Source organism: Leptinotarsa decemlineata, unplaced genomic scaffold (genome assembly GCF_025532065.1).
Source record: "Leptinotarsa decemlineata unplaced genomic scaffold, Ldec_3_MD MMD2_tig00026328_RagTag_RagTag, whole genome shotgun sequence".
Taxonomy (NCBI): Eukaryota; Metazoa; Arthropoda; class Insecta; order Coleoptera; family Chrysomelidae; genus Leptinotarsa; species Leptinotarsa decemlineata.
In genome coordinates this window covers 33,684,667-33,700,797 of record NW_027412688.1, presented here as the reverse complement: position 1 = coordinate 33,700,797, position 16,131 = coordinate 33,684,667, and the positions used below count along the sequence as shown (strand labels likewise).

At 35.3% G+C, this 16,131-nt stretch overlaps 1 protein-coding gene across 1 annotated transcript in view; it reads left to right on the top strand.

The window, feature by feature from the left end:
• LOC111506700 (synaptotagmin-10) overlaps positions 1-16,131 on the top strand; it is a 119,154-nt gene that overhangs the window by 12,072 nt on the left and 90,951 nt on the right. Inside the window, exons 2-3 of the mRNA XM_074181964.1 lie at positions 12,397-12,417; positions 12,475-12,671. Coding sequence (XP_074038065.1) covers positions 12,397-12,417; positions 12,475-12,671 — 218 coding nt within the window. The remainder of the gene's footprint in view (positions 1-12,396; positions 12,418-12,474; positions 12,672-16,131) is intronic.

Below are 16,131 nucleotides of genomic sequence, written 5' to 3'. Positions count from 1 at the left end.
AGATCCACTGCACTTTTGAGATCTAAAATAAAGCCAGTTTTTCTAGGTGAATTTATTATTTTTTCATTATTGGGAAATTTCAAAGCACAAATATATTCATTGAATTTCGCAACAAAAGCCAAAACTTCAACGATTTTGCTTGGGCACAAAGCTTTTTTATAGCAAGATGCTTGCACAGTTCTCGAGTTTAAAATATCAAAAGCGGTGTTGATATATTTAATAAAACGTACTGTGCCTTCACAATCTTCAAAATCTTTTAATTTTGCGGGGTGTATCTCTTTGCAGTTGAGCACTTGTTGATGGATAAGGTTCTGGTGTTTGGGGTCTAATTCGTTTTCTGTTTTTCTGGAAAATAAAAATTTGTTTAGTACACAACTCTCTTTATGGTAAGGTACTCTTAAATACTTTCAATCTGCTGAACAAAAAATGCATATTCTTTAATCTCTATTTAGCTGAAAGACATTGTCGACTGGCCTCTAAATAGAGAGTATCAATAAGGTTTGAAATATTAAGGTTATCAAATTGTTTTTGCAGTATACCTGTATTGACTGAAGACTTGTAGGTCGTTCTGGGAAAATAGTGGGTACAGCTTCATTCAACAATTTCGTTTTTTCCTCAGTTCTATAAAAATAACAGGTTTCAAAATGTTTTGAGCAAATACGATCGTTTTTTGATGGGGACCAGTTTGAAATCTTCATATTAGCTACCCAAATGGCCCGTCTATCTTCATTTCTAGGAAATCTGAAAAATGAAATAGTATTTAATAATAATCTATAAAATTTTCTTGTAATATGAGTAATGTATTGCACAGATCATTTTCAATGAAATAGAAAAGAAATATTTAATTTGTCTAGGGTCCACAATGTAGTCATTCATTTTTTTCAATCAAAAATGTATTTTCAAGATATTCCAAATTTTCACTCGATCTGACCCTGCTATAAATGCACGCCTATGCAAAAAAATGGAACTTTCAAGGTGAATCTGAAGTCTATCATAAAATTATGAATGAAAATTCACAAAGTAAGCACTGAAATCTTCTTTAACCGTAGATTATCCACCACTGAGTTACATACTTGAAAATCTAGACATTTGCATACATAGTTTTCACATAATATCCATGTTTGGCCCACTGTTCCTAAATGTACTGATGTTTTCTCACCTGTGAAGTGATATACCGGTTTCCTTTTTCTCGCTACCCACACAGCACCAGATATTCATGGAATATTCCCTCTATGTCATAAAACGAACGTATATATTCCAAATATTCATAGAATATTCTTGGAATATATACATGCCTATAGAATATTCATAGAATATGCTTGAATGAATATGGCAGGATTATTCCCGAAAGAATGTGCATAGAATGTCTATAAATGGATTATTCTCCCTTGAATATACTAAGAATATTGTCGATCGAATATACCATATGGTATATTCTTAGAATATATCCCCACGGTATATTTTGGAATATTCTATACAATGGAATTTTGAATTATCTTATAATAACGTATTCAAATAATTCAATATTATCAAAAACAAAAATATTTGAAGATCTTAATCGAATGCATAACCTAATGTATATAACCCTGATAGTGTTAACCAGTTTTTGAACTCAACGCGAAGATTCTGGATGAATTGCTCCAACAGCAACTGTTGGAAACGACAAAAAAATTTGAGTGGGCTAATAAATGAACCAATTGCATCAATAAATTGGTTAATTCTCATCCTATTTGTCTTTTTGTATTTGAAATCATTCAATTACAAAGCGAAAAATCCTGAAAACAGAGAAATGGGGAAGTGAAGAATTGGAGTAAACGTTTCTCATTGGTCAATTGAAGTGTAGCACGCGACAGTCGAATAAGCTCTGCGAAAGCGGCTGTCCCTTAATGCTTGGTACCTTTGCGTTAAATTCGACATTTGATTCAACATGGCGGTTGACGTGGCAGGTTCGCGTGTGTAATGCATGGTGTGTTGGTGTTATTATCAAAGTATAATTCTGTCACGTTCAGTGTACCATTTATAATTTGGGGTTGTCCAATTTGCAGTACAGCGAATTGATTGATTGATTAATTTTGGATCTTCAAACAGGAGAGTTGCATATATTCAGTCTTTAAGAAAAGTAAGTAAAATGCAATAGTATCGATAGTAAAGTCATGGTGATTAACCTACTATACCTCATTTTAGGTTCGAGGAGAGTTGGTGTGTGGGATTTGTTGGTTTGACTAAGTACATGTTTGAACTAGAGTGATTTCAGTTGTGTATCTTCAATAGAGAAAAGTAAGTGAATGACACATTCTTTTGTATCATTTGTTTTCATAATTTTTATCACTCGTTTTCAAGATAGTATCAATTTGCCCAAAAGGAAACAGAGTGGTACCTGGTACAGGCAGGTGCGCCAAGGAACTGAAAACGTAATGAGTACTTTTCAACAAGACAATGCAAGTTGCTCTCCAAGTCATAAAATGTTGTAAATGTTCATGAGTAACCTATGCGAAAAATATCTATTTGATTTTAATTCCAGTTTTATTGTGCCACTTTCAAATAGTGATAATGAACGTTAATGTACATTTTGTTCCAGGTATTACTATTGAAACATATGGACAAATATAAGGAAAACTATTCTGGTGAGCAAAGTTTGGATAACTTTAAGTAAGTGAAATTCATTGAAGAACCCATCATACCACTCATTTTAAATACTTCATTTGTAAGTTTATTTTTTTGAGTGAAAAACCTAACCTAACCTATTTCTTGATGTAATACATTTTTTCTTTTTCAATGAAATAATATATTTATTATTTCTTTAATTAGTGCTGATGAATTCACAGAGTTGTTATTTTAGTATATTTTTTAGTATACATTTGTTTGAGAGTAGGAACATCCTAATTTGAATACATTTCTGATATTTGTAATATGACAGTATTCAGGAATATGCTATTCAGTGAATAAATATTTTGAATTAGATTTTTTATTTTTAATATTGGTTGAAACGTCAAATATTTCAGTGTATATTGTTTATCAAATATATTTGTTTATGAATATTATGTCTTTTATTACTTGTGTGAATCTTGCATCAAAATGCAATATAAACATGCCTAATAGCGTTTACTCGTCACATTCTTGGAATATTCCAAATATTCCTAGAATATTCATAAAATATATTTAAAGAATATTCTATGGTGTTTCCCTATTGTATATTCCTACAATAAACTAAGAATATCCTGAATATTTTATGAATATTCCTCGGGTTCTATTCCTGGAATATTCTTAATAGAATATACCTTACATATTCTAAGAATATTATAAGATATTCCAAGAATATTCCCAAGGAATATTCTTAAAATATATCAAAGGTTCGCCAGGAGCACTTCCAGGGAATATTCTCCAGAAGATATATATATCCATGACATATTCATAGCATAATACAATATCCTTAAATGTATATTCATGAAATATACCTGGAATATCTATTGCTATGTGGGTATTACTACTACAACAGTAAGATGAGCACTTCACCATGTTTATACAGTACTCACCCACAAAATAGTTCAAAATACACTCAATAATTGCACAAAATCGAACAAGCACCAAGATCAATGTTTAGCACCAACAATATGGCGGCCACTCGGAAATCGGTCACAAACTCGATTCGTACGCAGAGGTTGGCGTTATGTATCCCCTCTTTTACCTAATCTAAGACTATAACCGTTCCAATAATAGTAACTCCAAAATTGCGATTACAGCAATTAGAACTGAATTATACCCACGCACGGTCTAAACCTAATGAAAATTCCAATAAATTAAGGGTGGTCATTTACGGCTCTCTTGACGGCGTAACACCTGGGCTGAAAAGTCGCGGGCCTGAAAAAAACCGCGAGTTTTGTTCAAAATTAGCCCAATTCATCATTGTAATCTCTATCAAGAGCAATACGATGATTCCAGCGCTGCTCGAACATTTCAGTAACACTTTTGTAGCCTCAAAATAGGCCTCAGTTTCAGCAATGACCTCTTCTTTCTGCCGGAATTTCTTACTGGTCAGCATTTTTTTAAGGTCTGCGAACAGCCAGAAGTCGCTGGCAGCCAAATCTGGCGAATACGATGGATGTGGGAGCAATTCGAAGTTCAATGTTGTTTTGCCATTGTTTTGATTGACTTGTGACAGGGTGTGTTGTCTTGATATAACAAAATTTCTTTCTTCGCCATGTGTGGTCGTTTTTTGTAATTTTGGCCTTCAAACGCTGCAATAACGTTATATGATATTCACTGTTGATGGTATTTCCTTTCTCAAGATAGTCGGTGAATATTAGACCACGCAAATCCCGAAATGTCGAGACCATAACCTTTCCAGCCAATGATTGTGCTTTCGAACGATTTGGACGACGTTCATCAGTTGCTTTTCACTCAAATTACGATCATTTTGATTCCGACGTGAAGTGATGGATCCACGTTTCATCCATTAATGGCCAAACACTGCTCAGAATCATCAAGACGTTTTTGTGTTTGGTCAACAGTGAGCTCGCGCGGTACCCACTTCGAATAAAGCTTTCCCATAGTCAAATGCAAATGCAATATAAAACCAGCACGTTTTGATATCTTCACAATGACAGCTAACTCACGCAACTTCACTTTTCGATCAATCGAAACGATTTTGTTGATATTTATGTTTTCTGGTGTTGAGTACTGCCTCATTCGGATGTGCTCTGAAAACACAAAATTGTTTTTGATCCATTGTTTTGAAAATAACAAAAGTAGTATCACTCTCAACACAACATTTCACGAAATTATGAGTAGAGCATTATGCAATTTCAACAGCTTTCTTTTAAAGGTTAGTAAGGTAAGTACTAACTGAAAAAGAGGTGGTTGCAATAAAATTAGCGTCTTCTATGTGTAAGGCCCAACTGACTTCTACATCCTTCACGATGAAGAGCTTCTTTCGATATATCACTATATCGGTCATGTACAACGTGCCATCTTCGTGACGAATGTGTGTTTCTCTTCTCTGTGAGACCTTATTTCTTCTACCAACAGTGGCCGGCGATCTTCCTGGCTACCTCATTGTGCCTACGAATTAGCTCTCAGTGGACGGCAGAACACCTGTGAGACATGCGAGAGAAACTCGCCATCTTTCCGCAGCCGGCTCTGTACTTTCTTCCACCAAGAATGATCGACAACATTCCCTTGGTGAGGAGGTCATTCGTCCTGAGCTGTACGGCCCGGACGAAGTCCTTACCACACCAGCCTTGTGGCTTGTCCTACAGCCAGCTGCGTGACGTCTGGTCAACAACTGACTGTTCCAGCCCAGAACAGGGGCTACTTTTTATCTACCCTGCCACATTTGGTTAGGCGGGACCTCATCATCAAGGCTGACCAACCAGTTATGAGGCTGGTAACCGCTTCTTTTTGCAGAGTAGCGGACAGGGCCAGATTGGCCAGCCATCCAAGAATACATGTGTCTCTTGGCAAATATAGAGGAGGCACTGTGCCCCAGCTTCATCAGACACAGACCCACATCGCGAATCCTAGCATATAGGGTTGAGTCAGATGTGTGCGTATTGAGGTGAAGGCAAGCTTCCACGCCTTTTCAGTAAGGCGATTCGCCTTCCGTAGAGTGTCTCCTGTGATTATGGTGTTCTGTAACCCGTAAGAAAGGCAGTGTATGATGAAATTCTTCAGGATTGTCAACCTCTGGTCAGGCTTGAGGAAAGCAGTCCTCAGGTTGCTCAGCCAGGTGGATAGATTGACAAGAGATGGCTTCCGGAACCCACTGCCGCCAACCTGGTGTCCTAAGCGTGTCTATGGACACGCCTGAAAAAGCTATTGTAAAACGAAACACGTGTTTCTTGAATATATTGAAATTATCATTTTCATAAAACTGAGAAAAAATACTAATGATTGATTGATGAAATATTATTCACCGGTCATTTTTTTAAGTACCTCAATTTGAATTCAGAAGCGATTTTCATTTAACAAAAGTTCAATAATATTCGTGTCATCGAAAGTAGAAGAAAAACAATCATAGCAACAACTGATCTTTTTTTGAAATCACGTGAGTAGTTAATAGAATAACAATGAAAATATGTTTGATTTATTAGACAAATTTTATTCATGAAAAATATATCAACAATTTTATCCCACTGATGGAGCCTGAAAAATAAAACTTTCTCTCCACTTGACATATAACTTTATTGTTATGGCGAAAGTTTTCAAATGGAATTTGGGTTTTGAAAATGGAAAATAAATGTTTTAAGTCGCCCGTAAAAATATCTTTCGAAGCTACTATTTCACCCTCAATCTGAAATGAGATACACCGTAATAATAGATTTCCATCTCATGAAGTAATAACTATAATTGTTTCCCAATCTTCAACAACGAGTAATTTTCAGTTCCTTCCAGAAGTAACTGCTTTCATTGATTTTGTAATCCAGTTTCCCACTTTAGAAATTTTTATTCTATTTTTCTTCCCTTCAACTCCAGTTTTACATAATGAAGTCAGAAATGTTACGCTCGACTTCTTCCTAGAAGTATTATTAACTCATTTTATTTTTGGCGCAGATTTCCGAAGGCGATTCATATTCAAGTTGAATATCGTCTGCGAGTATTTATACAATAAAATTTCAGAGTGTCGTGCTCTGGAGTAATCTGCGGAACAAATATTTTTATATAACAGGAGAAATCCAGTGAGCAGTTTTCAATTGAAACAAAAATTTCGTACAAAAGTGATTCTTTGTGAAATAATTCAGAGGTTTTCATTGATCTTTCTGGAGATTTTCACCGTCTATGAGCTGAAGAAGATCAATAATTGTAATGGAGACTTCCACACAGTTGGAGAAGGGGAAAACATTTTACTCCGATGAATTATCAGGTTATGTCAAAAGTTTTATTCGTTTCACATATAGTCAATGGGCATACCTGAAGACTGGGTATAAATCAAATCATCTATAGAAATAATTTGTTCCTACTCCCCTGGCTAATGCCACGAAAGGCGTTGGATTATATCCGACAGGTGTCAGTGCAGGATTCTTCACTGAAGTTATTCCTGCATGTGCTGTTGGCGATACAACTACCGCAATAGATTTTCAATTATTGGAACACACGTGTAGACCGGTTTCAGGCTGTTTGGCCTCTCGTCAGTGCGTCAAGCGGACAACAAACAACAGATTTGTCATCGCCCCATCTGCCTGTGAACATGGTAACCAACCGCATACCCGAAATTTGCCCAATTTCTCTAATAAGGAGAAGAACTTCACATATAGTCACTGGGCATACTATAAGACTACAATTGACATTCAATCGAATCGAAATATTCGCAATTTGAATCAGTGCTTTTTTGCCAACGTTACACTGAAGAATATTACTGGAGTTTTATCCCAACACAAAACCGTTATTTTCAACAACTCGACACGTGTTCCGATCACCAAGTGATCATCTTCAAGAGTCGATAATTTCCGTCAGCATGGAAATTGTGTGCTCAGTATTCGATGAATTCGAAGAAGGCCGTATTTGCCTGGTCCTGATTGGCGAAGTTTCTACTGGTGAGAAAGTAACCGCAGTGATTGAAAAGTTGGTTGTCGCTTGAAGAGAGATCTGGTGAGTGTGGTGGATCTACGGTCTGCCAAAGATACAAAAAAAAGAAGTTTCATTGAAACACATCAGGTTTGCCTACGTACTATTTATCAAAACACCTAACATCGCTCCTTCAGCCTCGTGTTAGAAAAACAACCACGTACGTCAAGGATTCGAAAGACTTTGTGGGAAAAATTAAGGATATAAACTTGAAGCCAAGTGACCTTGTTCAGCAACGTTTCGCTGAAAGATTCCTTGAGAGAGATAGCTAACCTGTTTCCTAGCGATATTGTCGGACTCTTCAAAGCCTGTCTCACAAGAAGTTACTTCCAATGGAAAGGAGATTTCTACGAGCAATTAGACGGAGTAGCGATGGCAAGTTCATTTAGCCCGGTGATAGTCAACTTCTTCATGGAGCAATTTGAGAAGTAGGCAATCGACACTTGCGTTAAAGATTAGAGTCGAATATTCACACATATTTTTGATATTTACCAAATCAATTCGGAACAATTCAAATTACCCTTCCATAAATTCAAGACATCACTTTTTTTCCACTTCTCTGCCGACTCTCCATCAACTCCCCCAATCTTGTCAATGAAAAATCTGATTATCTCGTATATCATAATGAACACAATCACAAAAAACTATGGCAACCAGCTTCCGAACGTGATGGAACCTTCTGGTTTCCACACATGCGACTCGATAGAAGTCTTTGAGATTTTCGAGACATGTAATAACCTTCCAATTTACGCAGTTGCACTGACAATGAGGGTCTATTTCGGTATTAGGTTTCTATCGAACAGAAAACGTGATACGCTTCGATATGTCCGCTGAAAATGAAATCACTTTCGGAGCACTGATTTTGCGTCCTCAAAAAGGCTGCAATAGGTGTTGAATTTATTTTTATGATTTTTTCATTAGGGTAGAATATTCAAAATGATTCATTGGACTTTTTAAGAGTCTCTTCATCTGTATGCCTATGAAAGTTAACAGAAAAAAGCCAATAATATATAATTGGAAGATGATCAAGAAAACAAATAATATTGGTCTTTCTATATTTCTTGTGTGAGTTTTACAAAAATGTTTCAGTTAATAGTTATTCCATTTTGGAAGTTAACAGAAAAAAGCCAATAATATATAATTGGAAGATGATCAAGAAAACAAATAATATTGGTCTTTCTATATTTCTTGTGTGAGTTTTACAAAAATGTTTCAGTTAATAGTTATTCCATCTTGGCGTAACTAATTACAAATTGAACACAATAAAAAACGTCCAAAGAAAGGAAGGCGATAACCAGGTACAAGTAATCGAAAGTAACTGAAAGGAAAGTGACCACGTGAGTTACAGGTATCAGTCACAAAAATTATAACAATGATGTTTCATTTTTAGTTTCTACTATCCCTCAATTTTTTGTTATCTATTGCTCATGAAAATTGGGCTTTTTTCGTTCCAAAATTGATAACATCAGAGGATGAAAACTGATATCAGCTCCTCTGGACTCATAGGGTTTCGTATCAGGTTTGGAAGTTACCTATCTAAATTTAAATCGCATCTACTGTATTTTGTATAATTATAGATTCATAGACAAGAAGAAAGGAGTGACACGATGCTCAAAATTGAATCTCATAGCAGGTCAGTAATTACCTCATTGAGAAAACGAATAAAAGTCATAAATGGATGAACCAATATATATACAGGGCTTTTCATGATGAGCGTTATTAGCCGTTTCTGGCAAACTATTCAACGAATCAACCTGAAAATTACACAATATGCATAAGTCAATATGACCTACACGCCTAAAATATTTTAGACGAAGTGGCGTTGTCGCTTCTACTATAAAGTAGCGGCTTCTTTGATTTTTCAAATGGAACACCCCGTATATAATATCATATTATGATTCATTATCACTTTGTCAACAAATTCATATACTATTTCCCTATACCTATCTATTACCGTTTAGAAGATATAAATTAATTTCGATATTTTTTTACCAAACATGAACTTTTATAAATGCTGATAATCTTGAACTCTCTTGATCTAAAACCATCAAATTTGAAATGGAGTGGAATGATACTATGAGGATCTTCACTCCGAGTCATATTTCCATTTGCCTCATACAGGGTCTTCAAAAACTGCAGATACTTTGATCTCATGAAAAAATGAGTGGAACTAATTTTTTTCAAACGGAACACCCTATATATTTCAACATTTTTGAGCTCTACATCCAATTTTAGATCAACTTTGTTCAGATAATACTAGTTCTATTTTGAACCATTTTCGAGATAAACTGTTTCATACGGAAACTGACGTGGTTTTCTTGCTCGTTTTTTTGAATTCATCACTTATTTTGGATATTCAACATTTTTTTCTATACTTAGTAATATTTCTTTTTGATCCAGTTTTTTAACTGTCTCAGATCAGTCAATTCGAAATTGGTATGTACCTACCTTAGGAAAAGTTACAATTTGTATACATTGAGGTATTGGTCTCTAACGTACAACAGTACATATTATTATTTTTTAATAGTGTGCTTTGGAAAAATAAATAAACCAATTATTTAACGTCAGACTTTCGTTGGTGGTTTTGACTGATTGTGATAGCTACCAATTATAATAGAATAATGTCAAGATTAGGTTACAGTAATGAAGATTTCTTGAATTTATTAATAATTTATGGTGAGTGCAATAGAATTGCAAGTAGAACATGCCGAGTATTTCATGAACGATATCCCCAACTTCCGAAGCCGAATAATGATGTGATAAATCGACTACTAAAAAACTGTAGGTTGAATGGAACCTTCCGTCCAAAAATCATTCGTAAGAAGACTAAAGTGGATGATGATGACAATGGTATAACAGTTTTGGGATACTTTCATGCATTTCCAAATGCTTCTCTGCACGAGGCTGAAAGGGAGATGGGTATACCCTACGTGACAATTTGTCGAATTCCTAATAAGCATAAATGGCATCCCTATAAGTTCTACTGTGTCCAACATTTGAAAGAGACTGATTTACCTCGTAGAGTGGAATTTTTTGAATGGTTACTTGTCAAGACTCAAGAGGATGAACATTTCCTTGACAATATCATATGGACAGATGAGCCACAAAAAATGGAGTTTTCAATAGACACAACAGTCATTATTGGGCGCCAGAAAATCCCCATGTTGTCCGCCAAAGGGGTTTTCAAGAAAGATGGCAATTCAATGTATTTTGTGCCATAAAGAATGAGTCAATTTTTTATATCGAGTTTTATGATGATAATTTGAATGCATCGAAATATGAAGATTTACTGAGGAATGGAATTCAAATGATTTTAAATAATAGACCAGGAAAAGAACGTGTATAGTACCCCACCCCATAATTCTCATTCAGTCAGTGGAGCTTCAACCGAAATCTTCGAAGACAGATGGATTGGTAATAATGGACCTTTTCGTTGGCCTCCTAGAACACCAGATGGCAATCCATTAGATTATTTCGTGTGAGGTTTCATTAAAAATATGGTTTACTCTACTCCAATAACAACAATGGAAGATATGTAATCGAGAGTTACAACTGCTTTCAATAGTTTGACTCCAGACTTGATCAGAAGCGCTACACATGACAATATTTTGAAGAGATTACATGTTTGTTTAAGTAGAGGTGGAGATGTATTTGAACATATTCTGAAATACACTGACGATTAAATTAACTTATTAATTTATGGGTTTATTATTTTCAGTTCGTGTTTCAGCGTTAATAAAACTATTGTTCGAAGAGAAGTTTTATTAGATGGTTGAGGAGTATTTTAATAATAATCTTTTCATTGTATTATCTGTGACTAATTGAGAAAGATCATACGAAATCTGTTTTAGAAAAATGAGTGTGACAAGGAAACCATGTCAATTTCCGTTTGAAACAGTTCCTCTCGAAAACGGTTCAAAATAGAAATAGTATTATCTGAACAAAGTTAATCTGAAATTGGATGTAGAGCTCAAAAATGTTGAAATATATAGGGTGTTCCGTTTGAAAAAACTGAGTTCTACTCATGTTTTCATGAGTTCAAAGTATCTGCATTTTTTGAAGACCCTGAATGAGACAAATGAAAATATGACTTGGAGTGAAGATCCTCATAGTATCACTCCACTTCATTTCAAATTTGATCGTTTCACTGCAAGAGAGTTCAAGATTATCAGCATTTATAAAAGTTCATGTTTGGTAAAAAAAATATCGAAATTAATTTAATATCTTCTAAACGGTAATAGATAGGTATAGGGAATTAGTATATGAATTCGTTGAAAAAGTGATAATCAATCATAATATGATATTATATACGGGGTGTTAAATTTGAAAAATCAAAGAAGCCGCTACTTTATAGTAGAAGCGACAACGCCGCTTCATCTAAAATATTTTAGGCGTGTAGGTCATATTGACTTATGCATACTGTGGAATTTTCAGGTTGAATCGTTGAATAGTTTGCTAGAAACGGCTAATTAACGCTCATTATGAAAAGCCATGTATATAATGAGAGTTCATTGACAGAAACAATCAGATCGATCTGATGACCGTATCTAGAAAGAAAACATTCAGTCAAAATCAATATTTTCGAACAGTAATATCCGACAATTGCCTTCTGGCAGAATCTACTTTTCTGGCTAGTATCACTGCTGATGTTGGGTGACATATGGTAATGAATGGAAATTTCATTTTGAAATACGATATCAATGTAGAATTATAATTTCCGGTTCATAATTTTCCGAAGAGGATGACTTCAGGCATACCCTACATATCATTTTGATGCATGTCAATAAAGTTTAATCTTGATCGAACAAATCACTCACTCCCTTTTTTTCGTTTCAGACGACTCCGACTGGCTAACAGGTATAAATTTCCTTGTAAGCGGTTTTTTGGTCTTAACTACAATGACATTAGTTGTAGTAGCTGCCCTGAGTTTCCAGTGCGCCGCCACGTGGCGCTGGCTACGCGATCGAACTTGCAGCAAGAACATCGGCTGCGAAGACGACTTCTCCAATAAACAACAAACCAACATCCAGATCAGCAATTCGTTGCCCGATCTGCAAGAGCAAGTGAAGCCTACCTATGTACAGGAAATCAAGGACATCGTAGCTAAAAAGGTAAGAAACTATAATGATTCACTGAAGTATATGTCTGTTTGAAATATGTTTTTGCGTTAACCAGCTGTCGCACCCCTACGAATGATAACCCTCAGAAGTCGAATCTTTTAACGTGTGATTCCTAACACAATACAATATAGTGGATAACATTACAATACAGTACAGCTGAACCGAATGCAAGGTACATATTATGTGCCAAATCAGGTCACAACGTTTATTTCATGATTCCAGGATTCTAGTCTGAGTACAACCGAGTTTTTTCACACGCTGGGACACTTAAAACTCCAGTTATTGCAAGATATATGATCCGATGTTCATTCAAAATACTATTATTCAATGATTGAAGATTGATAGTCTCATCAGGAATATGTTTCCGATCTTGAGTCTCTTAGGAAAGTCATGATGAACTCACTTCACATATGTTTCATACACATATCAATAATTTCACCAAGGACCCCAATAATCTGAACATTTATTTGAATCCAGTCACTTGTGGAACCAATGCATAATAATGGCCAGATTCAACGCCAGAACCATAGTGAACAATGACTGCATGAAGATTATAATAGTGGTCGGCTAGATTGAAGTGTTCATCTATTTCGAACCCTCGTGAGAGTTTGGTGCTTCCGTCAGAGGTTGAGGCATGTTTGAAGATCATCTGCGTTATTATTAGATCGAGTGGTGTCTCAGCTTTACTTGTTGTCTCATAATAGTCAGCTTGGCTCATTTTTGGCAATACAGTTGATCACTACCCGTTGAAAGTTCGATTTCCAGATGAATAATCAATAAGCTCCACACGGACTGGTTATCAGTCATATTAGGAAACGCTAGTTGAAGTTCCAGAAAATCACATACGTTTTTGCTATCACCTCTTGAACATTCACTACAAAGTAAACAAGTGGGGATTTTTCCAGCAAAAAATCTACAAACACGAGACGAGATAGACTGTACGGAATCATCCAATCCAGAGCGATAAGGAGTATTGATTCTGCTAGTTTTTTCTCACGAAGAGTATTCAACAAGAACCCCAAGAATTTGGAGCAATCCTCTTGTTATCCTAACGAGTATCTAGTGAACTTCAAAGACAAACATGATACATTCTTACTAAACTGCAACTACATGCACAATTGTTCGAGTTTGGTGAATAAGTAGGAAACATTCTCGTTCTCGTTCATCGTTAAAACTTCGTTCTTGAAATTTTCCGTCATGAACAACAGTTGTAAAATGCTATTCATATAGCAAGTGTTTCCTAAATTATCGAATCCAATTTGCTTCTGGATATTTTCAGACAACTGTCTACTGATTCGTAAGGAAGAATATGTTTCACAGAATGTGTATCAGAACCATTTGTCAAGCTACAATCGATCCTTTCAAATGATGAAGGGTTTCGTAGAGGAATCGACTCGGCTCTTGCTTCATGGAGGTCTTCCACTGAAAGGTGACCAGAACCACGAGGACTGCAGCTCATATTTGGGGGACATGAATGACCTAAGTCCATTTACCGCACTGAAAAAGGAGAAGGTGGATCAATCACTTGCGAATCAACCTTTACAGGAGATTGATGAATATAATCCATATCTCGGTTTCGAAGGGATTTTAGTTTCGTACTGGAATGAGGGCAATGCATGAGCTCATCAAAATCATGTGAAGGGGGAATAGTTCCAAGGGCCAAAGCAGCATCACCACGTTGGATAGCAATACCATTTCTTTCCATCAGTTCACCCAGTATATTGAAGAAAGGCTGAATACACTGAGGTTATTCCAGAATGTTTCCCTTCGAAATATCTTTTATCCATATTTTGATCAATTTCTCATTGAAATATTTTCAATAATCCTCCCCTTCGTATTCATAGAACATGCATAATAGATGAGATGTTTCAGTAATAACCAAATAACCAGTAGTTGAAATGCGAATACCCCGTTGATAGAAATGAGTTTATCACATTAAAAACCCTTTGTTGAGTCTTGTGTAAAATTTTAATCTCAACCAGCTCCAGTCCCGACAGAAAAATAGTAGAAGAATCAGAGCACTGGTCTGAAAATTCCTTCGTTTAACTTGGAATTTTCGATCCAGATCACTCGATTTCTACAGAGAATCAACGTAACAGTTGCTCAACCGTAGATTTCCGGCAAAACTAATGATAATTGAGTTCAGCAATCAATAACGACCCAATTAATGATTTGTCATATCGCTTCCAAAAGCCAGGGGTTGCAATGGCAGAGAATTCTATTTGATGCGGAATTTTAGTTCAGAAGGAGTCAGATAATTGAAAAGTAAACTCTCAGGTGTGGTTTATTGAAAAGGCATTACGCACGTGTGCGTCAATAACAATGGCACGAGTTTCTCTAATGAGAAATGATTGAATAATACATCGTTTATAGTATGCTATTCAGTATACCTACGCCTAATCACATTTTTCACTAGATGCTTAGAGATAGACGAAATTTACATGTATAAAAAACAGTATCTGGTTTTGATTTCTCCACAATTTTTTTGGAATTAGTTTTTTTAAAATCGAATAAAAACTATAGTCGTAACGTTATATGAACTAATCAATAAAGAAAAAGCCATTCATATTTCAATTTTGATTTTTCTGTACTCGTGTTATGACTATGTATGCAACATTGTCAATTCAATTAGTTTTGAAAATAGGAAGCATTTTACATTAAAAAACAAAGACTTTATATTTGGAATTTTGTTGAAGATATATTTGATTCAGTAGTACCAATTGAATAGTAATATCGTCAATTCATGTACTTTTTGTTGGTTTACAAAAATCATATATATTCCGAAACATCGGTTGAAATGGGGTAGGGAGGTAAGTGCCATCACGATCAATTTTGAAACTTTTATTTTCTATCGAAATGGAGAAATTTGAATGTTATTTCCTGAGGAACCGAGCATTTTTTATAGAACTACCGAATAGAATTGATTCTATCATTTATTTTCAGAAAGTGTAAAGGTATATCAAAGCACGAGAAACAGAAAAATATAACAACAACCCTGAATCATTGAGGCTGCAGAATTTTTTGTCCTGTTTATGAAAGAGAATGGAAGCTTTCAACAAAACTCATGAGCTTTCTTATATTTTCGTAGTAGACGTCTGCCCTCATGCGTCTGCCCGCATTCGGTTCGCGTTCGACAAAAAAGAAAATATCTCATTAACAATAATTTCGTTCAAAATAATTTCTCCAATTCAGAGAAATATGAAAATTAGGAAAAATTTAGTAATGTACCTTTCATCAATAAGAAAACAACCTAATTGAGATATTTGATGGTTCGATGTTTCATCAATGCGTTCAATTTTCAATATCTTATTGTTAATGAATAAATCGAAAATTGAATTTATCCAGCGAGGTTCTTTCCTAAAGCCTAGAAAGGAAAGTTTTGGGAGGTCGTACTTTTCTTTGGTTGACCTTCTGCTTTTCAAGAATCATTTTTCAATTTTGAATATTTGGA